This window comes from Pelobates fuscus, chromosome 2 (assembly GCF_036172605.1).
Source record: "Pelobates fuscus isolate aPelFus1 chromosome 2, aPelFus1.pri, whole genome shotgun sequence".
NCBI classification, from domain to species: domain Eukaryota; kingdom Metazoa; phylum Chordata; class Amphibia; order Anura; family Pelobatidae; genus Pelobates; species Pelobates fuscus.
In genome coordinates this window covers 44,816,420-44,841,839 of record NC_086318.1, presented here as the reverse complement: position 1 = coordinate 44,841,839, position 25,420 = coordinate 44,816,420, and the positions used below count along the sequence as shown (strand labels likewise).

The 25,420-nt window shown below is 39.6% G+C and overlaps 1 protein-coding gene across 1 annotated transcript in view; it reads right to left on the bottom strand.

Annotated features, from left to right (window-relative positions):
- The window catches only part of LDAH (lipid droplet associated hydrolase), a 180,308-nt gene that overhangs the window by 46,689 nt on the left and 108,199 nt on the right, over positions 1-25,420 (bottom strand). The window contains exon 6 of the mRNA XM_063442120.1: positions 6,427-6,667. Within this exon, the coding sequence (XP_063298190.1) occupies positions 6,427-6,667 (241 nt within the window). The remainder of the gene's footprint in view (positions 1-6,426; positions 6,668-25,420) is intronic.

The window sequence follows — 25,420 nt, the reverse complement described above, 5'->3', positions numbered from 1 at the left end:
GTGTAGAGATCTACAAGGCTCTACTAATAAGTGGATATTTTTGCCTTCCAATATAAAACATAGACAATAGTGGGTGGAATCAGCCCTGATCCCAGATTTTGTTACATTATATTCACGTCCCGGCACATACCACAGGTGGAGGAAAGATAAGAGGATTTGGGATTGTTATCATTGGATCCTCCTAGAAAAAGAAGATTGCAAAAGAATTTGCTGGTTCTTGTTTGGTTTATTTTTCTGCCACATTCCGGCACATTCAGGCTATTCCTGGTGTACCCGACCTACTTCACGGTTTCCTCTTGACACCGCCCTATTATCCCATCTTTGCACCCTCATTTCTGTTCTCCATCCCAGCTTGCATGTCTTGGTCTCTTCACGTTAGCCTTCTGCTCCCCATCCCCAGTTGTCACACCTTTTTACCCCTTTGTCTCCTAGTTTCTTCCTTTCTCTCATACACCCGTTTCCCTGGGCTTCTCAATTGGGGATCTTTCCTCTCCTCACTTGTTTTCTTAATGGAGTTTTTTATTCATGCACTCTATTTTCTCCCCACAAATACCCCATTCTCTCCTACCCTTGTTCTTGATCTCTGTCTCATTTTCCAAAAGAACATAACTACATTCGTATGTCCTAAATTGCCAGGAGTTCCAGCACCAGGACTGGAAGAAGGATGAACTCTAAAATAATCTCAAAGTAGAGAGAACTCTCCATTCAGTATGAGGCACTCAGATAAATTTGCTACAATGTTATTTATATTGCATACATCTCAGCCAAAGAAGAAAAAAAGTATATACATTAATCCCTTAGTGACCAGACCGTTTTTCATTTTTCTTACCGTTAAGGACCAGGGCTGTTTTTACATTTCTGCGGTGTTTGTGTTTAGCTGTAATTTTCCTCTTACTCGTTTACTGTACCCACACATATTATATACCGTTTTTCTTGCCATTTTTCTAAATATACCATTATTTTCATTATATCATATAATTTACTATAAAAAAGTATAAAATATGACGAAAATATATCTAAAAAAACCCCACACCTTTTGTAACTTTGACATCCAAAATCTGTTACGCATCTACAACCGCCAAAAAACACCTGTGCTAAATAGTTTAAAAATGTGGTCTTAAGTTTAGAAATACCGAATGTTAACATGTTCTTAGCTTTTGTTTTGCAAGTTATAGGGTATTCAATATGGGGTATGTCCAGTCTTTTTTAGTAGCCACTTAGTCACAAACACTGGCCAAAGTTAGCATTTATATTTGTTTGTGTGTTAAAAAACAATTATGAACGCTAGCTTTGGCCAGTGGTTGTGACTAAGTGGCTACTAAAAAAGACTGGACATACCCCATTTGCAATACATTGGGTTGTCTTCCTTTGCAAATGGTATGCAATCATGGGGGTAATTCTCATTCCTGGGCTACCATACGCTCTCAAAGGCAACCTAACCAATCTGACCAATTTAAATGTGAGAAAAACAGAAAATCAAGCCTGTACCTTTCAAAAACACTATAAAATCTGTACATGGGGGTACTGTTATACTTGGGAGACTTCGCTGAACACAAATATTAGTGTTTCAAAACAGAAAAACGTATCACAACAATTATATCGTCAGTCAAAGTGCTGTTTGTGTGTGAAAAAAGGAAACAACTGCACTTTCACTGACGATATCATCGTTGTGATATGTTTTACTGTTTTGAAACACTAACATTCAGACACTGTCGTACAGACACAGGCATACAAATACATAAATACACAGGCTTGTAGTCATACAGATACAGGCATACAGAGCACGGGCGGGGAAGGGGACATGGGCTGAGTAGGGGGACAGGGGCTGAGGAAGGGGACAGGGGTTGAGGAAGGGGGACAGTGGCTGGATGCAGGGAGACAGGTAAGTTAAAAAATCAGAGTCCCCAGCCAGAGACAGGGGATTTGGATTTTTGTGCCCCTCCCTGCTCTGGCACCCTGAGGCGGCTTTCTGAGCCGCTTTATAGATGCGCCGGCCGTGCCTTCATGTTCCTTGTTTTGAAACAAGTAAACGATATGTAAAACCATAGCTATATAGTAAGAGGTAGCAATAATGTCGTAGTGACATCATCCTCTCTCTTCCAATAGTAAATCAGCACAAGCTATAAATAACAGAGACTGCATTCTAAAGACCTCTTCTTTGCTTTGCAATCAGATGAGTTCTCTCTTTACTGTATTTTAATGTTTCCTAGCAGGTGTATACTGCTGTTTCCATTAATTAGCAAAATCCCTGCAGGGTGTTTAATTGCCCCCATTTCATTATTGTTGTGATTTTTTTTTACACATAATTTCTTCATGCTATGGTTTGATCCTTCATTGATGATTTTACATTGTGATCTTAATTTACTCATAGCTAAATATGGTCATGTATTTTTTTTTCTGTTTTTCAGAACTATTACCCCCATACTTTGAACATATACTGGTACATTTTGGCCCTTTCTTACCCTTTTTTAGTCCCTGTATCAGAAATATCCCTGCTTATGGTCCACACGTTGGACAGTTTACCTACTTTTTCTTTGTGTATTTTTCAGTGCTTGATTTGATTTCAGTGCTTCTTACATGTGTGCATGGGCGTCCGCAGGATTTTTTCCGGGGGGGGGGGGGGGCATAATTGTAATGACATCTATGCTTGGCCCCTTTTTGACAGTGTCATGAAGGGGAGGAGCATAGTCGTTATCACATAAAGCCAGGGTGAATAGCGTTTTCACAACTATGGTGTCAGGAATACATGTTTGTATTCCTGACACTATAGTGTTCCTTTAAGCAAATTAAAGGACCGTTCTGGTCACCATAACAACTTCATCTAAATGAAAATGCTATGATGCCAGGAAGCCCCTGGGTGCTCTTTCCTTTAAGGGGTTAAACCGCTCTCAAATGGTTTAACCCCAAAGGCTTCCTCCAGCACCATGTCCCTCAGTGGTGTTCGGCATCTGAAACGGAGTGTCAGGAAGTGCAGATTGACGTCAGGCATGGGTGCCGCTGATTGGCTAGAGTTGACAGTTGACGCTCTAAGCCAATCGCTAGTTCCCGGTTCATAATTGTTTTTTACTTTTTTTAATGAATGGGGAGCTACTGATTGGCTTAGAGTGCCAGCTGACCGCTCTAGCCAATCAGCAACACCCCTACCCAGCGGCATTCTGTGCTTCCTGACAATCAGTAAATAAAAGTGAACACATTAACACTGATTTGTTTTTTTACCTGGGAATATGAGAAGGTCTACAGTTTCCCTGCCAGGCCCGGTACCAAAGCCTTATGATGTGGTGTCCAGAATAAAGTGGAGGGTTCACTTCATTTGTCCTTCCTGCTCCAATCTCCTTTTCTTCATTTGACAGTCTTCTTTTTCTTCTGACACTGTCTTCTATATTTGGCTCCTTCTGCTCCTTTACCTTTCTGCTCCTTTCTGCTTATTTTGCGCCCTTCTGCTCCTTTCTCATTCTGATTCCTTTGTGCTCCTTGCAGACCCTTTCTGCTCCTTCTACTTTAGCTTTGTGCTTCTTGCTGTCCCTTTCTGCTCCTTCTTCAACTTTACCTTTGTGCTCCTTATGTCCCTTTCTACTCCTTGCAGACCCTTCCTGCCCCTTCTCCTTGCATACCCCTTCCTTCTTCTTGCTGCCCCTGCTCCTTGCAGACCCTTCCTGCTCCTTGCTGACTCTTCATTTAGCCTCCCCCCACACCTCACTTGCCTAATCTATAGGCTGCCCCTCCCCCCCAGCCCTCACTCCCCTAATCTATAGGCTATTTAAACCCCCACCCCACCCCATCCCTCACTTACTTGATCTGTAGGCTGTCTTTGTTGCCTGCATGTGTTGCTCCCCTGCGGTTACACTCAGCAGAGAGAAGCAGGGATAGATGCAGCTTCCTATCCCTGTCTCTCTCGGCGCCGGTATTGCAGTTCATTTTAAATCAAACCAAAAATAGCAGAACAGGCTGAAAAATCCAGGGGCCCCCCTTACCCCCCCCTGTGGACGCCCATGCATGTGTGGTGGCTATCTTGGAGGCCTGAGCACAACCACAATTTTCTACTTGTGGTGGCCATCTTGGTTATGGCATTTTTAAGGACTGGAGGTGCTCCAGAAAAACAAAATCTTAGGTAAATCAAAACATTCATTGCCTAAAGCTTCCAGAAATCTATGATTTTTCTCACAAGTGATGGAGAGTAAAGGAAGAGAAACACACAATACTCGCCTTGTGTTCTTAATATAATCATGACATTCTGTCATAGATTAGTAAAATCCTGTAATTAATTTGCAAAAGTATTATGTGCCTGCATGAGTTGTAGACTGCTTTTTTTCTTGAAATCCTCAATAGTAACCTTGGTAGGGGTCAGCAGAGATCTTCTGCTGTACCCTACAGCCCATAGATCTTGGCCTTGAGACTCTTCGATAGTCAAGACTCACCCACTGCCGATGAAGAAAAGTTTAATGAGGCTTGCCCACTGCTACTCTGGTGAAGCAATATGCAGAGGCCATAAAAACGTATTGCTTGGTCAATGATGGATGTTCTCCCAGACCTTCACACATGAGCTGGTGGAGAATCCAGTCACATTAATGACCAAAAAATATCTGGGACTATTACAGGAGCTTCAGTTCCATCGGCCCCTATGTTAATCATACCCTGTTTGTAACACTTACATTAACTCTGTAAATTGTACTTAAATTAAGCAGCATCCTGTACTAGACTGTGCCCAGTTTTGTGTCATTTTTTTTTCGAAATGCTTGCTGGCATTAAGCCTGATATTTCTCGAACAGATTTCAAGAGGTTGTCTGAGAAAAAAGTTTGGCTTTGGTCCCTATCCCTCAGCCTGTCACTAGTAACGGATAATAAACAAACCACAGGAAGGGAAGAACGGTCACCTACAAATATTCATAGACCTCTTGCAGAGACCAAAACGCCTTTTAATAGTCAAGGAAATGTATCTAGTAAAATTATCAAGGGCAACATTTGAGTTGGAAAAAGTAATCACAGGCATTTAGAGATAATATAAGGAAAAGACGGGACTTTTAGTTAATGATAGCAGGATGGCCTCGGTGCAAAGAAAGTCTTGGATGAAAAAGAAACTCTACAAGACAGCTGCTAATGTGGATGTAGAAGCTTTTTGAGCCCTAGGACAACATTCCACAGGTGCCGGTGACTCACTTTGAATTACAGGCTACGAGCCAGTGTTTTTTCCAGCAACAGGTTACACACATTTAATTCTGTCACACTCGGCTTTAAAGACACATTTTAGATAAAACATCATGCCCTTATACGACCCTGCAGCAATTTCAGACAGTACCTCAGCCATACTCTGAAGTATCTGCATGCATGCAAAGTCTTAAAGCGGAACAGTCACGTGTTTTATTTTTGTACAACCTTGTAGCTAACAACAAGCTACCTATGGGTTGTATTTCTTTAAAAATGTTTTAATCTTTTTATTTTTATTTTACAATTAACATTGTATGCTTGACAAACGCATACCATGCAGATTATTCTAAGCCCCGAAGTGCCACTTTGGGGTTTAGATTAATCTGCAAAGTAATTCCTGAGCATTCAACCACTTGATGACATTTCTTTCTAGATTCCCAAGCACACAATAATGAGATTGGAGCATCATGGGAGATTATTATTATGTTATATAGCACCAGCCAATTCCGATAGGAGATAACCTTAACTTTGGATACAGGTGCTGTGGAGGTAACCTTTTTTTCCTAGTTATTTTAACTGCACCTCTTATTTTATAAGTCAGTGGTTGGCAGCTTTTGGTCTGTCTGTCTTATAAGGCCTGTCCCTAAATTCATGGGCACCCATCCTCAAGTAGGACCAGCCGGGGCCTAAATTGGTTCAGGAGGCCCTCTTAAGGCACCCCTGGAGATTGAAAAAAAAAAAAAAACCTTGAACATACACATATTTTTAAAATGTAAATATATATCACTTTAGTTTCAAAGGGCATCAATCATCAATAATCACAGAACCGAGTTCCGGATTTGGAAGCACCCTGCCAGCACCTTGGCTGCCACCCTCTAGTGACCCTTCAATGAAAACACTGCCATATCTCCCTTTTAATACTTTGCATTCATGGAATATTAACGCCATATGGACAGCTTTATTGTATTTTGGTTTTAGCTGAAAAGTTCTATTTTCCTTTGTTTTCTTTTTTTTATCCGCTGAGTGGATCTGTCTCACACCTGTCAGCTGTTAAATCCACATGCATGCCTGACACTTAAATTCAGGATTTAGAGTCAATGATTTCTACAATGAACATCTTCTCTCGTCTCTTATTATCTTGACAAAATGCTCCTCTTGCATTCAACTCTCCTTAATGTTTCAATCCTGCATACCTATATTGTTAGCTTTCTATCTTGCTAAACCAATAAAAGAATTTTGAAGCAAGAAAACAATTCGAAATCATAATAATATATATTCTCTCACCTGCACAGTCCACTCGAAAGAGATTCAAGGAGGCCGTGACTGAGAATTCATCCACAGACTTTATTCCTCGCAGGACAAATTTTATTAGTGATGCTTGAACACTTTCAGGCAAAAAGGAGAGAAGATAGAGAGGCATGTAGACAACGTAGCGCAGGTTGCACAACAGAGGGGTCATGATTTTGCCCTGCGGTGATTGAGCCATCCTCTCGATTGTGGGAAATAGCAATATTGATTGTAGAATCTGCATGGCCATAGGATGAAAAAAAACAAACACAAACTTTTAGCAACTTGATAGTCTATTACATATTTGTACAGAAACAAATACACATGTTTCCTTTTAACAACAATATATTTCAACCACAACCAAAACACACTATAGCGTCAACATTTGCCTATCTTGCTCTAAAAATTCTTAGCGTCCATCAATTATATGACTGACAGTGGCCGGAACCGAATCCCAAAAGTAGTGATAGTCTTGACATATTGCCGCTGGGCCACGTATCATATCATCCAGGACCGTACCAACACGCAGTTCCAGAGTGAGCAATCTGTTACGTCTTTTTCCTATCTAAAAGTACATACATGTATTTATCTAAAGCAGGCTTCCCCAAACTCCAGCCCTCCAGATGTTGCTAAACTACAACTCCCATGATTCTCAGCCTATCTATTTCCTTCATAGAATCATGGGAGTTGTAGTTCAGAAACATCTGGATGGCCGGAGTTTGGGGAAGCCTGATCTAAGGTGTTAAATATGGCTTTCGAGTGCCTTAGATTTAAATTAACATATAAATCCAGCACTATTCACATTGGTTAAGTATTGCATTTAATCATTCTATTGCATTGCTTGTGTTTCAACGTGAGAAATCTTGTTTGTTTTTTTTGAATAGTATAAATATTGGAAGATATAAAAGTGTTGGGAAAATTAATCAAAGAAAAAGTTAAATGTGTGCAGTAATATGCAGTCATAAAATGGCAAACAAACAACGTACCACTAGAGGGCGGAATACAAATGTAATTGTCAGCATATCTTAAACAAGTGCTATTCACCAACACCTGGGTTACAAATGGAACAAGAGGATATATTAAGATGTAAGTAAGCTTTAATCATATAGAGAATGAAACCAAATTAAAACTCAAATAGTTTATGCTTGATTAATATTAAGCATTTGTCAGGAGAATCTGTTTAATCTTAGTCAATCCATTCGATTTACTGTATATTCCATATTTTGCTTATACTTATCACAACAGACTTCTGCAACATCTTTGCAGCGCAGCAAGATGAATACATTGTTGTGATAGACAGTAATAAACAACAACTTGTGTAAAAAGCTGGCAAGCTGGGATTCATAGGGGAGTCACTGTAAGCCAAACAGGGTCCGGGATTTGAAGTCTCAGTCTTGTCTGTAAAGGTCTTTGTGTTACTACTAAAACCAAGCTAAGTTTTTTAATCTGGCCTTGTCGAAAGCATGCATAGCAGGCCTTAAAGATATAGTAAAAACTCACTCCATAGATCCATAATAGATAAATAATACCTGACTGAGTGATACCATACCGAAATCTAGTGATCTAGAGATTTGTGCATCTACCTATTACAAAGTGATTTATCAAACACATGCAGCACTTAATAAAAAATAGTGTCTCCAATCTAATACTCATCAAATCGAAATTAATACAAATCTCTCTCTCTCTCTCTATATATATATATATATGTATATATATAAATCATTAAAGTTTGCACTGTGAAAAATGAGCATTTATAGTCTAAAATGTAACATAAAAATGATTCCAACTTATGTTCCTTAGAAACACCATGGTCAAGCTCTATAGTCGGCAAGCAGGACTGCACCAATGGACTAGGCTGTGGACCGCTTTATCGATAGTTGTATTCCAGGTTACCTGTAGTTTCACCAGGTATTTAAATAATATTTAATAAAATATAGCACTGGGGAATACATAAAATAATATAAAGCCAAGGCATATGTGCCAAATTACATAGTGGTAGGCAAAATATATGTAACAGCTAAATGACATTTCCCACCAGCGGTGAGTCCACTATTTATTTAGCTTTTTATGAAAGGCTCTTTGATGATCAAGTTAAATCTCCCTGTTGATAGCATTAAGAGTAATTACATTGTAATTACGTTTCCTGGATGTCTGACTGTGTCACACTGTATCCCAGAGTGTTTAAGGCATCTCACAATAAAAAAAGCTGAATTATTTAGCAGATCAGGCAATCTTGAAAAAAATAGAAACATATAATGTGACGGCAGATAAGAGCCATTCGGCCCATCTAGTCTGCCCAATTTTCTAAATACTTTCATTAGTCCCTGGCCTTATCTTATAGCTAGGATAGCCTTGTGCCTATCCCACGCATGTATAAACACCTTTACTGTGTTAACCTCTGCCACTTCAGCTGGAAGGCTATTCCATGCATCCACTACCCTCTCAGTAAAGTAATACTTCCTGATATTATTTTTAAACCTTTGTCCCTCTAATTTAAGACTATGTCCTCTTGTTGTGGTAGTTTTTCTTCTTTTAAATATAGTCTCCTCCTTTATCGTGTTGATTCCCTTTATGCATTTAAATGTTTCTATCATATCCCCCTGTCTCGTCTTTCCTCCAAGCTATACATGTTAAGTTCCTTCAACCTTTCCTTGTAAGTTTTATCGTGCAATCCATGAACCAGTTTAGTAGCCCTTCTCTGAACTCTCTCGAAAGTATCAATATCCTTCTGGAAATACGGTCTCCAGTACTGCCTCTCACCAGTGTTCTGTACAATGGCATGAGCACTTCCCTCTTTCTACTGCCAATACCTCTCCCTATACAACCAAGCAATCTGCTCCATGATATTCACTTTCCCTCCATGACATTGTGTTCCTACCTTGTAAAAGTATCAAGACCACCCTGGTCCGGTGACCAGTGCTGTATTTAGCCCAAGGCAAAAAAGGCATTTGTCTTGGGCAGCACTAACGAAGGGGCAGCAAAAAATGCTGCCCCCAAACGCCCACTTGGGCTTCTCCGGTGTTACCCCCCTGTCATGGGGGGGTCCAAGGGCTGGCCTGCTGGCCACCTTATGGTCACCTTATGGTCGCCTAACTGATGCTGGACGTCCTCACTGTGCATGAGGACATTCAGCGTCTGGTAAATCCCCATAGGAAAGACTGATACAATTATTTCCTTTAGGGAAGCCTAATGCAAGCGCGGAGGAGGAGCCTTACCCAGCGCTGAGGGACATCGGCGCTGGATTCAGGTAAGTGATTGAAGGAGTTTTAACCCCTTCAGTGCTGAGTGGGGGAGGGAGAGCACAAGGGAGGGGGGCACTATAGAGCCAGGAACATTTTTTAAAGGGTGTAGGAAAAGGTGGAGTATAAAGAGGAAGGGGAAGGTTCTTAATCAGGAAGAGGTGCAGCCTTGACTGGTAGGGGTGGGGAAAATTTAGATTGGGGGGGGGGGGGGTGCCCAGGTCTAGTCATGCCTAGGGCAGCACAAAACCAAAATACACCACTGCTGGTTACCCTGGTAATGAGGCAAACCAATTTGCTTCAGTTTGTCCCTTTATCTGGGTCCCTTCCAAACTCAGAAAATCCCTGGTGAGCTGGTGACACGATTCTGTCTTGTGCAGAATTGTAGAACCCAGAAGCTGCCGCTGTCATCATTGAATGAATGAATGACATTGGACAGCCCAGAACTCTAGTGGCTGATTACACTGAAGTATTCAGTAACCCTTTGAGAAAAAGATATCTGGCAGTGTTGGTAAATCACGCAGCACATATATTATGGTGCGAGGAAATTAAAGAATAGTTTCCTGGTAGTGTAAGGACCACAAGTAATGAATACTTGGAGATGATAGTTCTATATAACCCCCCCCCCCCCCTATAAAATGAGATAGTGGGTGACTTGTGTATTTATTTAATTAGTTAATTAACACCTACAGACACTTGTACATCAAGAGCTAGTGTAATAAATCTTCCAACAGTAGAAACCTAGAACTGTAGACTGATGATCTTCAAAAATCATCTCACGTTTTCTTTCTGGTCCAGTTTTGACAAGAGACCTGAAAGCACCTCAAACACTTTTTTCCTAGCGATTATCAGAATGAAACATCTGCAAATCGACTTAAATAATAAGTACCGAAAAGAGGCAAACTTTCTTATAAATCAGGAAAAATAGAAATGGCTTTTAGCAGTAATGCAGGATTAAGAAAATCCCATCATTTTAGAACGACATCCAACCGGATTCTTATCTCAACTTGGTGGAGTTAAATTTAAAGGACTGACCCATTACAATGATCCAGGAATATAGAGACAGCGCCATTGCTACCAAAAAAAATAAAAACCCCAGTCATGATTTATGCTGTACTCAAAGTTCCTCAAAACAATTAAAGCCTAACATGATTTAACCTGGAAAAAAAAAAAGACAAAATCTTGTAAGTCTCACTTACGTGAAACAGACTCCTTAAAAATTTTGTAAAACCTAATGCTGTCTATCTGTCAAACATAACACATCCGCTAATACATTTAAGAACATTTCTTGCATTAGTTTACTTTCTCTAAATCGGCTGAGTGGAGGGAGAAGATATCATTTGTTAGGTGAAACTTGGAACATTTTTCAAATATAGCATAATGATGCACTTAATAATGATCTAATGTCCAAATTTTTCAGTGTGTCATATTAATCCATTTTTTTTTTCTCGTCAGCATGAAATAACCTGCAGGCAAAAATCACCAGGGTCAAGAAAACTCTTACTCTTGCTATGTTAACACAGCTGTGTATCGACAGCATCCAAGTTAATGCACACGACAAAACAGACACAATTTTCTTATGTTTCTCCGGCATCAAAGGCAGTTCATCTAGAATAACACGTTCACTTTTGCTCTGAGGGCAGTTTTATAACATTCCACATTACTATTTGAAATCTATACACTTATAAACACAATCTACTTTGGCTATAAATATATTTGTTAAAAAAAAAAAAAAGGCTACAAGGAAACCGTTTTTTTTTAGCTCAAGGCGTAGAAGAATTGTAAAGCTAACTTAACAGTCTGAAAAATTATCTTTTTTTATTATTACTTCTTTATGAGTTTAATAACAATTTGAGAGGATAGAATTCTTAGCAAATATCCGAAGATCTATTTGAGGATTGGTGTAAAGTAAAATTCTGTGTTACAAAGTTGAACTTGGGCCAAGTACGTTTCTCAGCACAGATATATTACGTACCTGTGTGTTATTGTTGGCAGGAGCACGTCTAAGTCATGAAGGATTATTGGCCTACAGCAACACTTTTTATTTTTATAAAAATCTTTAGATAACCCAAAGTGGCATTTGTTCTAAAGCAACAGAAATGTAACATTATATATGAATACTTCAATCTATCTTTATACAGGGCATATATCTCACCTTTCTATCAGGACGTTTATATTTTTTTGAATAGGTCCAACTATTTTTTAAAGAAAATCAAAATAAAAATAAAAGATAGTATTTGTTTAATCCAACCATGCTAGTGGCAACAAATGACTAACAAATCCAGACTATATGTTAAAAATGGCAATATATTCAATTTATATGTAGAATGTAAAATATTGAATATATTTGCAATCAATGTAAACAACACATTTATTTCTATGATAGTCTGTACTCACTCCTACTGTTTTTTTTGCCTCTTCAGTCAGCGGCAGACAGCATCGATCACACCCAGATAACATTCAGCAGGCATGACAAGCACGTTTCAGCCTAGAGCACAATAATAACTCTTAGATAAACTTTTCGTAACCAATCAATGCTAAGACTTAATGATCAGTAATAAATGTCATGTCATAGTTATTCCATTTCAAAGGCCCGCATTGTACCTGTAATGGTCACACCAAGTCAGTGACCGACAATGCATTTGATCAGTTTCTCTGGTAGAGCGGTTTGAAAAGGCTTAACGCGCGAAAGTCTGTAGTGGTTATGGTGCTTGATGTGTTCCTTTACAGGGAAGCCACAGTGTTAGGAATATAACGTTGTACTATGGAACCTAATGCGCATGTACGGCCAGCGCTGTGCTTGCATTTGGGTTACCCGATAGAAAAGCATTGAATTAATGCATTCCTATGGGGTTTAAGGGGACGCTGGATGTCCTCAATCCAGTGTCAATTAGTGGAACAAAAGTTGCCTAACGACCCGGAAGCACCTCTAATGCCTATCTGTTAGACAGCCACTAGAGGTGGAGTTAACCATGCAATGTAATTACTGCAGTTTCTCAATAACTGCAATAATTATAATTGCAGGGTAAACCGACATGGGCACTGCACCCAGACCACTTCAATGGGCTAAAGTGGTCTGGGTGCCTATAGTGTCCCTTTAGTAATTTCAAAGTGCCAACATATTATGTTTAGCTTTACAATTTTACACTGGGAACAGGAGGTAACTGACAGCAAAATAATGTCGACAGAATTACAAGGTTGAGAAGGCCCTGCTCTAAAGAGCTTCCACTCTAGGAATAATTATCTATTATATGTGCCAGTACCAGACAGGTCATGATGCAACTTCTACCATTGATGTATAATTGTGAGGGCATCGTGATAATACAGACTTTTAAACAGCTATCATTTTTTAAATTTTGGGTGTGAATGTTAACAGACTTGTCCTTTGGAAGTGAGACGGTAATTCCCCAAAACCGGTAGGTGACAGTGGGAGCACTTGCTGTGAGCTGATCCTTGAAAGTGTCACCGAAGGAGATTTACAGGTGCCGTGAACCATGGAATTAACCTTGGTGTGGCGGAGACTCTTCCCAGCTTCAGATTATATAGATAAGTGCTCATTCCTGTATGATTGTCCGTGAGTGCATTTTCTATTTTTATATACATTTCATGTAATAAATGGTAATTCACTAAAAGACATACATATGAGGTATTAGGTGCAGCAGATAAAGGGACACTCCACTGCCCAAATACAAAATAAATAAAAATCCCTGTGTAGGAGATATACCTCAAATGAAAACTTGCATGCATTTTATTATGCATTTTTTCACTGGAGATATATTTAAAAACAACTTGCAACTGCAGATGTCTTGTTTGCAGCATTTACAAGCCCACCTCTACTAATCCCGCCCAGACTTTCTGTGGCTGTCCAATCACAGACTTCCCAATGCAGATCAATGAGAAATCTTTGCAAGGCAGGTGCTCTGGGCAAGTGCTGCCTCTTGAGTTCAGTGCAACTAAGCTAAGCTAACCAAACCAGGAAGTAACAGGACCTGTTGTGTGACTGATGAGTATTGGTCTCCAGTTAAGGAACATTCTTGGGTCTGCGTGCTGCACCCGCCTTATTAAGATCCCTCCAGAGAAATTCTATGGGGTTCAAATCAGGTGACTGTCAAAATTTTCAGGACTTCTTCTGCCACCAAGCTTTGGTGGAATTTGAGGTATGCTTGGGATCATTGTCTCTTTCAGAAAGGTCGCCCAATCTTGAGCTTCCTTACAGATGGCATGACGTTTACTCCTAGGATTTCCTGATACTTCAATAAATCCATCTTGGCTTCCACACGCTGCAGGTTTCCAGTGTCAGAGGATGCAAAGCAGCCACAGAGCATCACCGAGCCACAACCATGCTTGACTGTAGGCAGATTATTCTTTTCAGTGTATGTTTCATTCTTCTTGCTCCAGAAATACAGCTGATCCATTGGGCCAAAAAGTTCCAGTTTTGTTTCATCGCTCCGCAGAACAGAATCCGAAAACCACTGTGACCTATTTGTATGACTTTGACCATATTGTAGCTGACTATTCTTGTGCTTTTGGTGGTCTACGTCTTGGAGTTCTAGCATGGAAACCTTCTGCGTTTAGTACGCTCCTTACTGTGCTCACTGAAACCTGTTGCCACCAAGTCTGGCTGCAGGTCTTTCACAGTCACTCAAGGGTTTTTCACAACCTGCCTCCTCCGAAATTTGGTTTCAGACATTGATAACTTTCTTTTTTTGCCCTGTCCAGGTAATGTAAGCACTGTTCCCTCAATTGTGAACTTGCGAACTATGCTTCCAACAGTCTTGAGGAACATTCGCTATCTTTTTGTATCCTGCTCCTTGCTTGTGATGGGCGATGATCTCTTCTCTTAACTATGTGGACCATTCTTTTAACTTTCTAACATGCAGTCAAATGTGACACTCAACAAATTCTAAACCAGTTCAAGTATTTCAAGTGTTTCAGCTCAAGTACACCTGGTGCAACTAATGAAGCTTTTGATTAGTTGCATCGGGTGTGCTTGAAACAACACCTGTTTTGCATATTTGTAATGTTGTGAGAGATTCTATTCAGGAGCTTGAATAATTTTTTGACTGGTGAAGTCATTATAAATTGCATTTTCAGTTGAATTTGGGGAAACCACTTGAAGCATTCATTGTGTTGAGCTATTTCAATTGCTTTTGCTTGATTTCTTCATTGCAAACAGCTGAAAGTCTGCACATTTTGATAATAAACCTGATTTTCAATGGTGGTTGAATAATTTTGATTACAACTCTATTTATAAGAGTCACTGGAATTACAATGATAGTTCTGTTTTTTCAAATGTCCTTCTACTTACAATAATACTACATACATATATACTTAATTTAATAAGCAGTAGTTACAAATTAAGTTAGAAATTTTATTTTACAGGCATCGACCCAATCTAATACAGGTTCTGGAACTATACCAAAGTTGCAATATTAGAAAGGAAAAATAAATAAAATAGAAAAAAGATAAAATAAGTTCACATGAAAATGCTAAAGGGGAACCGTCATTTGCAGGATTTTTATTATTACTTTTACTTATCCCTGACATTTAACAAATAAATGGTTATGAGGTCTATAACAACAAATTTAAATCAGTTTTTATTTTATTAGAGTTAGAAGTATTTACCTCTACCCTGGAACTCAGTGCATCCATCTTGGCAACCTGTCAATCATTGACACTCTGCCCTGTGCACCTGTCTCCTCCAGATCAATGTGTGCCTTGGCTGTGCCAGGACTGGACTGTATTGAACTGGATATAATGATGTCAGTTGCTAATTATACTACATGCGCCATAACCCTCTGTAATGGTCATGGTGCCAGCAGTTACCTGGTGACATCCCACAGTAAGATGTCAAACCACGACAACTTATCTGGGTCCCACTGGGTGCCTGCGTCACATCCACTGCATCAAGTCTTCTTCAGTAGGTGAGACACTGGACGTCACTGTTTGGAGCAAAGCAGGACTGCAAACAACTGGTTCGAGAGCGTTCAACAAGCTGGGTAACTCTGGATGCAGTGTGGATGCCCAGCAGAACCCAGGTAAGTTGACAATTCATGCTTAAAGGGTGTGACATCCAAATGTGGGACAACGCCAGGGCAATGAGGAGCTGAAGCAGTTAAGGTGTTTAAACATATACTAATTTCAGCTTCCCTTCTGAATTAGTTAGTAACTGCCGTTGTCAACAGTGTTTACGTCTTTATGAATAAACGCTTGTTTTTATGAAGGATCAATTGTTTTTACTAAATCTGTCTCTTTATTCTTTAATCATTCTTACATCTTTAATGATTGAGATTGGCCATTTCATGGCCTCTTAGGGACTAAAGGATGTTTAAAGTTACCACACATAGTGATAAAAAAGCAACGGGTGAATTCTGCGTTATAGATATGAAATTTCCAAAACCATAAACCAGATTCTTCTACATCTGTTGCTACCAACTTTTAGGACACACTCTATGTAACGCTAAATAGAAGGATGACGCAAACTAAATTTTAACTAAAAAAAAAAAAAATGATCTCGGATTCATCAACGACATACAAAAATAAAAGTTAAATATTTATTTGTTGACCCTTGTGCCTCATTCAACTTAATTCATCCGAAACATAATCCTTATAAAATATTTAAGAAAAAAAATTAGAAGCCCACATTTTGGACACTGCAAATAAATTAAATTCTACTAAATCTAGGAATTAACCAGGATATAAAAAAAATGATTGTTTAAAATGAAATGAGTGTTATAGCTGTTACTTTACAGCTAATATTTCAGGACTAAAACGTTGACAAACTGTTTTTTGAGAATCCCATTTTTCTGTGGGATGTAGTCAGCAACAGCGAGTAGGAGAGGACATTCAGATATTCTGCTCTCAAAAAACACACTTAAAACTTGGCAACGGTACCATGTGTTGCTTGTCAAGAGAAGAAAGTGATTGGGCTATATCCCTTAAGTTATTCTTTGGGAATATACACCTGTGGCTAAGTTAAAGGGATGTTTTCAGTGCTACTACTGCTCAGTGCAATTACATCTGTGCAATGGTTTTGGCATTAAAATAACTGCACTCTGTACAAGAGAGGTTTAGTTTTAAATCTAAGAAAACACAGACTATTTTTTCAACCCAAAAGCAATTATGGAGAATAATGTGAAAAAGCCTTGTAATTAAAGATGGGAAGGTACCACATGTGCTGCAAGTTTGTTGCAGATTTATAATACAGGAGAAATGTATTTTACTGACAAAACGGGCATTTTCTGTATAATTTTGTGTAGCATCGTTCAACACTGGGCTATTATGGAATGCTCGATTTTCCTGGTCTAAGTACAATGACTTCCACAATTAAGAAAGGACTGGAGGTTCCTAAACTCACGTCCTTCATTACTACTGCCCTTCACAACACCTAATAGTTTGTTGTGAAAAAAGAAGCCCAATGCCTAGAATAGAAAATAATGTCCCCAACTGATACATACAGCAGACACTTGCAAACATCTGCCCTTTGTATGAAGTTAAAGGACCACTATAGTGCCAGGAAAACATACTTGTTTTCCTGGCACTATAGGGTCTCTAGGTTCCCCCCACCCTTAGGGTCCCCTACCCGCCAGGCTCTACGGTGAGGAAGGGGTTAAACACATACCTTTTCTCCACCGCCGTGCTCCCTCGGCGGTGGGGACTCTCCGCCTCCTTTCCCCGTCATCAGCTGAATGCGCAAGTGCGGCAAGAGCCGCGCGCGCATTCAGTCAGTCCATAGGAAAGCATTCTTAATGCTTTCCTGTGGACGCTGGCGTCTTCTCACTGTGAAAATCACAGTGAGAAGCGCGGAAGCTCCTCTAGTGGCTGTCAATGAGACAGCCACTAGAGGCTGGATTAACCCATAGGTAAACATATCAGTTTCTCTGAAACTGCTATGTTTACAGCAGAAAGGGTTAATCCTAGATGGACCTGGCACCCAGACCACTTCATTAAGCTGAAGTGGTCTGGGTGCCTATAGTGGTCCTTTAAATTTAAAGCGTTACCTTAACCCTTTTTTTTTACCTTAGCTTTTTAAACATATAAGGCCACACCAAATATGTCCAACCCCATTTTTTGGCCTAAAACCTGTTAAAAGAAGAGTTATGGAGTTACTTGGAATCTAGCAATGGGTGAAGCTACCAGCACTGCCTTCCATGCCTCCTCCATCGTCGGTGCTGCCCTATCATGGTCAAATCAAATGCTTCTCATGTAGAAGCATTTGATTGGACTGTTTGTCTGACTCAGAGCCCAAGCAGGAAGGGGATTTAAAAACAACATTATTTTTACTTTAGGGAATAACACGGTTATTTTTTCAAGCCCTTGTTTACCTACATTTAGCAATGCAACACTTGCAGCCCTCCATAATTGATACCTTGAGATGAGCTAAATCACAGGTAGTATCTTAAAAAACACAGAGTATAAGAATTAGGCAGATGCTGTCAGGATAGGTAACCCAACATGCAAAATAAGGTCACAAGTACAGGTAAAACTGTAGGTAGCAGTATGTATCACTGGACCCTAAAGTGGCTGGGCTTAGTGTGCGAAGAAGAGAAGACAGAAATGTCAAATAAGTCAAGATCAAGGGCTATAGAGATATACTAAATTACTAAATCAATAAACAAGTCGAGGTCAGGGAAGTGGAGAACAGAGTAGTCGAGACAAGCTGTGACCAGTAACCAGGAAACAGAGTATAGAAAAAAATGCACTAGCCACACCCCCAAAACGTGACTGCATGTCGGTAACGGCATGATGATGTCAGGAAGTGGGTTTGGCTTAATAGCATCATTAAAGGGGTGGGGTTACAGAGTCTGGCGTCAGAAAGAAATGCTATAGGTAAAAATAAAAATAAAAAAAGCTTAGATTAGATTAGCTTTGGATCAGCAGGGTATACGTAGTGCCGCTCTATTCCTTACGTCACAAATTCTAATGCGTGTGCGTTTGTGTGTAATACATTTCTGAGCCTTGACATCGGACGCTCCATATGGCCGGGCTGGAGCGTCAAGACATCAGACGCCAGAATCGGACGTTGTATTTTAACAGAATTGATAGGCTGGAAATTAATGTCGGCAGAAAGATTATTCATTTAACTAGCTTTTTTTTTTTTCTCTTCTGCAATTGGACATTGGGTCTCCCACACAGATGTTACACTATTTAGTGAGTACTGATTTTGAGTATGGTCTCATGTTTGTTGTACGCACTAATTATTTCATTAACCTTTTGCCTATATATTGTACATTCATTTACATGTGTTAGCTTAAAAAAGACCACCTTGGTCGATACGTTGCTGATTTTTGAGTTTCATTAAAATGTTGCCCTTTTGATACCTTGGAGTGCCTGGACCTTTTTCCTCTTGTGCCTACTGTATTTGGAACCTGGTGCTGGTTACTGGTTCAGTTGCACCCAGGATCCTGTATTTGGATGAGTGCAGTATTTTGGATTTGGTTTTGCAGAAATAAATGCTGGAAAAGGTATCTGAGGGTGTGAAACTGACCCAGTGGCCACTTGTGGCGGTAGGGGCACCAGGTGAGTGATGTAGCACAAGGGCATGTATCCTTACAGATACCTTGTTTCTGTTAAAGTCCTGATATTTTGTTGTATGCAGACTCAGCTCCAAAGTTCCTCCTGCTGGTAAGGTGATAAAGGCAGGCTCTAGCTGCCAAGCATTTCATTCCAGAACAGGAAGATGCTTCACCAATCATCAACCTCTCATTGTGGTGATTTTTTGCAAAGATCTTAAATGGCAAAATTATATAAAATACCTCTAAATGCAGCTAAATCCACACTGAGCAAGGTGATGTGGACAGAGATAACCACACACGAGAAGGACTTAGGAATTGTTATAGACAACAAACTATGCAACAATGTGCAATGTCAATCAGTAGTGGCTAAGTCCAGTAAGGTATTGTCATGCACGAAAAAGGGAATTAATTCTCAGGATGAGAATATCATTTTGCCTGTTTATAAATCGCTGGTAAGACCACATCTTGAATATGTTGTACAATATTGGGCACCTGTTCTAAAGAATGATATTATGGCACTAGAAATAGTGCATAGGAGGGCTACAAAATTAATAAAAGGAATGGAACATTTTAGTTAGGAAGAAAGATTAACTTAAGATTAAGTTTAAAACACTTTAGTTTAGAAAAATGTTGCCTCAGAGGAGATATGATAACATACAAAGCATTGTGTGGAAATCTAATCACAAACAGGACTATGCATAGGACAGGAGGTCATGCGTTTAGACTGGAAGAAAGAAGATTTAGTCTAAAAAGGGTTTTTTACTGTAAGAGCAATAAGGATATGAAATTCTCTGCCTGAATAAGTGGTTTTATCAGAGTCCATACAGATGTTTAAACAGCAACTAGATGCATACTTGCAAAAACAGAATATTCAAGAATATAATTTTTCAATGTAGGGTAAATGCTTCTTGATCCAAGGATTAATCTGACTGCCATTCTGGGGTCAAGAGGGACCCCTCTTTTCCCCTAGTTTGTTGTAAAATTGTAAGTGCTTCAAACTGTTTTTTTTTTTTGTTGCCTTCTTGTGGATCAACAGCAAAAAAAAAATATGAGGAAGGCTGAACTTGGTGGACACATGTCTCTTTTCAGCCTATGTAACTATGTAACTGCAAGCAAAAATGAACATGTCCAAAAATAGTGACTTGCTGGAAATGTAGGGGCACCTATATACCTCTATGCCATTAGTGGGCCACACCTGATAATAGTCATATTGGTTGGGTTTATTTACAGATACTGTACATTACAATCCATTGACATCCAGAGGCACTTTAACCCAACAAATCTCACAAGGGTTCATCCTGGTCCACTGGGAAGCCTTTACAGGGGCCACAGCAAACAATATGGGGTCATGCCTATTCAATGCTTCTCCTGCCACATTGAAATGAAAGTATGCGTGGAGGGAGTGTGGTCCAAAAACCTAGAGCAGTATGGTATTTTAATGAAAGTCACGTTTTAACGAAACATTGCCTCCATTATTGTTCAATTTCATATGAAAGAAAAGAATTGCCGCCTTGAGCTTCTGAAAATAATACTTAGAACACATGTTTGAAGGAACGTATCCTTTGTAGTAGGATTTATTTTTTTAAAGGAGCAGTCAAAATGTAATTTAAATAAATAAAAATTTAGCTTTCGTTATTTTGCATTATTTGCAAGCGACACACAAATGCCATAAAGTAGTTTATTCTATTCCCTGGTGGCTTAGCCAATCATGCCTATATTAGAGAAATTCATGTCAGTATAGAGGTGGTATGTGGTTTTGATAATGAAGCCAGACCTCATTGCGAGATGCTCATTTCCACAAAACAAAGAAAGCACTGCAGCCCTCTCAATCAAAGAGCCCTGCTGCAGTGATTATGATGCCAAGGGTGTCAGGGTACCTGTAGTCTCTACCTCAGAGGAGGTGAGAGACTTAGACGTTTATCCTCCCAGAGGGGTTGTTTCTTCCGTTCCTCACGTTTCCCTCGGCCATTTACAAGCCGACCGCGAGGGATCCACTTCCTTATATGACGCGACGCTCAGTAGTCGACGTCATGACGCCAACCCGGGACGACCTGTCAGTCAAGTCCCGAGCACTAATCAGGACTCGTCGGGGGCGTGATTACCCTCCAGAATCAGGTATAAAGTAAGGCTTTCGGCATCTGCTCATTGCCCTGTCGTGGTTCTAGCCTGTCTAGTCACTCAGTGCTCTTGTATTCTCGTTGTCTCTTTGGTTCTGACCCGGCTTGTTTGTACTACCCTGTTTATCTCTGTTTCCCTTTGACTCGGCTTGTCTCTCGTTTACCTGTCCTCTCGTTCCCTCGACCTCGGCTTGTTCCTAGACCATTCTCTACTTACTCATTACGTTAAGTCCGGCCATTCTAAGGTCCGGTATACGTACCTACCACCTGTTTGTACTCTGCGTGTTGGATCCCTGTCCCGATCCTGACAAAGGGTTCCCTGGCCCAGTTCTCAGGTAATGGGCAAACCGTTTGGCAACAAAAAGAATGAAAGTTATACAGAACTGACATTAGCCTGTAGTTCCAGCCTGGCTGATGACACCCCAATGTCATAGCATTACACCTCTGGCAGGAGAGGGATTAAACTCCATATGGGCAGTGTTTCATAGCAAAATGCTGCACATAGAGACTCTAGGCACCATGACCACTTCAAATCGCTGAGCACGTCAAATCAAATGAAAATAGGGACAGTATTCCATCAGTGCTTCTCCAAGAAAAGATGACAATTTGTTTCTTTAACCCCTTAAGGACCAAGCTTCTGGAATAAAAGGGAATCATGACATGTCACACATGTCATGTGTCCTTAAGGGGTTAAAGGGACACTATAGTCACCAGAACTACAGCTTATTGAGTTTGTTCTGGTGAGTAGAATCATTACCTTCAGGATTTTTGCTGTAAACACTGTCTTTTCAGAGAAAATGCAGTGTTTACATTACAGCCTAGTGATAACTCCACTGGCCACTCCTCAGATGGCTGCTAGAGGTGCTACCTGGGACAGTGCTGCACAGTGTGAGTGACATTCAGTGTCTCCACCCTCTGAATGGAGACACTGACCTTTGATCATAGAGATGCATTGAATCTATGAAGAGATGCTGATTGACCAGGGCTTGGGCTGGCTTTGCTGCTGATCTGCCTTCTTTACAATCTCAGCCAATCCAATGCTTTCCTATGTGAAAACATTGTGATTGGCTGAGATCACCACTTCTGATGATGTCTGCCAAGTAGGCAGATCAGGGTCAGAGCCAGCACCAGCAGACTGGAATAAAAATAAGATTTTACTATATTTGGGGGGCAAGAAGGGCTACATAGTGTTTTTAACACTATAGGGTCAGGTCAGGAATACATTTTTGTGTAGTGTTTCTTTAAGGTTTGCTGTCCATTTATTTATTTCCACCAAATATTTAGGAATCCTGCAGTAAGAGATGATGTCCTCTGAAAATCTTTTTCTCTCACCCCTCAAATGTTATTTGTGGGGAAGAATGCTAATTGGCTTTTGTTATGGAATGCTAAAAGTCGATGTGGACAATGGCACTTGACCTTCTTTCAAATTTGATCGGATTGTTGACCAAACGGTGGTTAATGTAATGTATTTATTTACTGACCACACATTTTTTGAAAGCACTGTACAAGCAATAGCAAATTCCCCCTGTCATTATCCTCCGCTGCATCTCTTCCAAACGAAACAACGTCAAATAAAGCTCATTTTATAGAGTAGTCTGTGGGCAGACAAAGATTTGGAAACTATGAATTTATAAGAATTTTCTTAAAGAAAATCACCAGTGCACTGATGGCCAACTACACGATAAGCCGTGATTTTCACAGCACTAACGCTGCAGGATTTACGTTCAGTGATCTTAAAAAAAATAAATAAACAAATAGAAATAGATTGTCTTTGGCTGGAACAAAAATAACACAATGTATAAAACTAACGTTAACTGTAAAAAATGTTTATTGTTAGATATTACTGCTTATTGTGAAAAATGCTGTAAAGTCCCTGGCTAGCTCTTAAATAGCATATTGCCAAACTAATCTTGTTGATTTTTTTGATTGGGTAACTAAAATTATAGATCAGGGTGGTGCAGTAGACATTGCTTACCTAGATTTCAGTAAGGCTTTTGACACTGTTGCACATAGAAGGCTTATCAATAAACAGCAATCTTTGAGTTTGGATTCCAATATTGTTGAATGGGTAAGGCAGTGGTTGAGTGACAGGCACCAGAGGGTTGTAGTCAATGGAGTATATTCGAAGCTTGGGCTTGTTACCAGTGGGGTACCTCAGGGATCTGTACTTGGACCCATTCTCTTTAATATTTTTATCAGTGATATTGCAGAAGGTCTTGATGGTAAGGTATGTCTTTTTGCTGATGATACTAAGATACGTAACAGGGTTGATGTTCCAGGAGGGATAAGCCAAATGGCAAATGATTTAGGAAAACTAGAAAAATGGTCAGAGTTGTGGTAACGGACATTTAATGTGGATAAGTGCAAGATAATGCATCTTGGACGTAAAAACCCAAGGGCAGAGTACAGAATATTTGATAGAGTCCTAACCTCAACATCTGAGGAAAGGGATTTAGGGGTGATTATTTCTGATGATGTAAAGGTAGGCAGACAATGTAATAGAGCAGCAGGAAATGCTAGCAGAATGCCTGGTTGTATAGGGAGAGGTATTAGCAGTAGAAAGAGAGAAGTGCTCATGCCATTGTACAGAACACTGGTGAGACCTCACTTGGAGTATTGTACGCAGTACTGGAGACCATATCTCCAGAAGGATATTGATACTTCAGCGATAGTTCAGAGAAGGGCTACTAAGCTGGTTCATGGATTGCAGGATAAAACTTACCAGGAAATGTTAAAGGATCTTAACATGTATAGCTTGGAGGAAAGACGAGACAGGGGGGATATGATAGAAACATTTAAATACATAAAGGGAATCAACACAGTAAAGGAGGAGATTATATTTAAAAGAAGAAAAACTACCACAATTAGATGACATAGTCTTAAATTAGAGGGGCAAAGGTTTAAAAATAATATCGGGAAGTATTACTTTACTGAGAGGGTAGTGGATGCATGGAATAATCTTCCAGCTGAAGTGGTAGACGTTAACACAGTAAGGGAGTTTAAGCATGCGTGGGATAGGCATAAGGCTATCCTAACTATAAGATAAGGCCAGGGACTAATCAAAGTATTTAGAAAATTTGGCAGACTAGATGGGCCGAATGGTTCTTATCCGCCGTCACATTCTATGTTTCTATACTGCAATTAAATATCCATATGATCACATTTCTATTTTTCCTATTTTTTAAAAAAACAATTCCCCATAATCTCAGAGCTTCTTTAATACATTCTCTATATAATCTATGTGAAATTACTTACACTTACCCCAGAATCTGTGTCCCATTATAACATCGCCCATTAATTACTGTGCTACATTTTTACATTTCTCCTACATACTTACATTATTAAATTTCACCTATAATTTCTATTACATTATTTAATTTCCCCTATAATCTCTGTACTACATTATTAAGTATTCCCTGTATTCTTCAAATTGCACCAATACGTCTCCCGTAATCTCTTTTCTGCTTTATAGTGTGGCTATACACTGCTCGCATAACCTCTCTCCTATTTAATTTCTCCTATGTATTTTACTGCTGCAAGTGGTATGAACTTTATATTGGGTGCAGTCTGTGACAACGTACTTCATTTTGACACAAGCAAATGTAAAAGACAAGACAGCAAAATGCTTGTTCTCCAAATCCCTATCAGAAACAAAGAAATGTCTATATCTGTGAGCGAAGAATATACAATTACATAATGTTCCTTTAATTAATGCACTGTAAAACCAAAATAATAAACTGATAAAGCGATAAGGAGCAAATCAAAAGGAGATACATGAACCGATCAGGTACCACTTGGAAAGACATACCTGACATCAGATAAACTTCAGGGAACGTTCAAACAGGAAATGGCTCTTGTATGAATGCCAAGGGCAGATTAGAACATCGATGCAATATAATACGGAGTAATGTTTTTGTTAAAATATGTTATGTGTTGTTATGGATGCCAAATTTCTTGCTCTGCGAAAACTATGACTGACACCTGGCTACCATCCTACTCTCAACTGCGTGCTCTAATTTGACCCTAGAAGGGGCAGTTTCAGTAAAGAACAACATTGATAAATTTATATCCTTAAAGGTATCAGTTTGAACTTGATTACTAGCAACAGGGCAGTAACAAA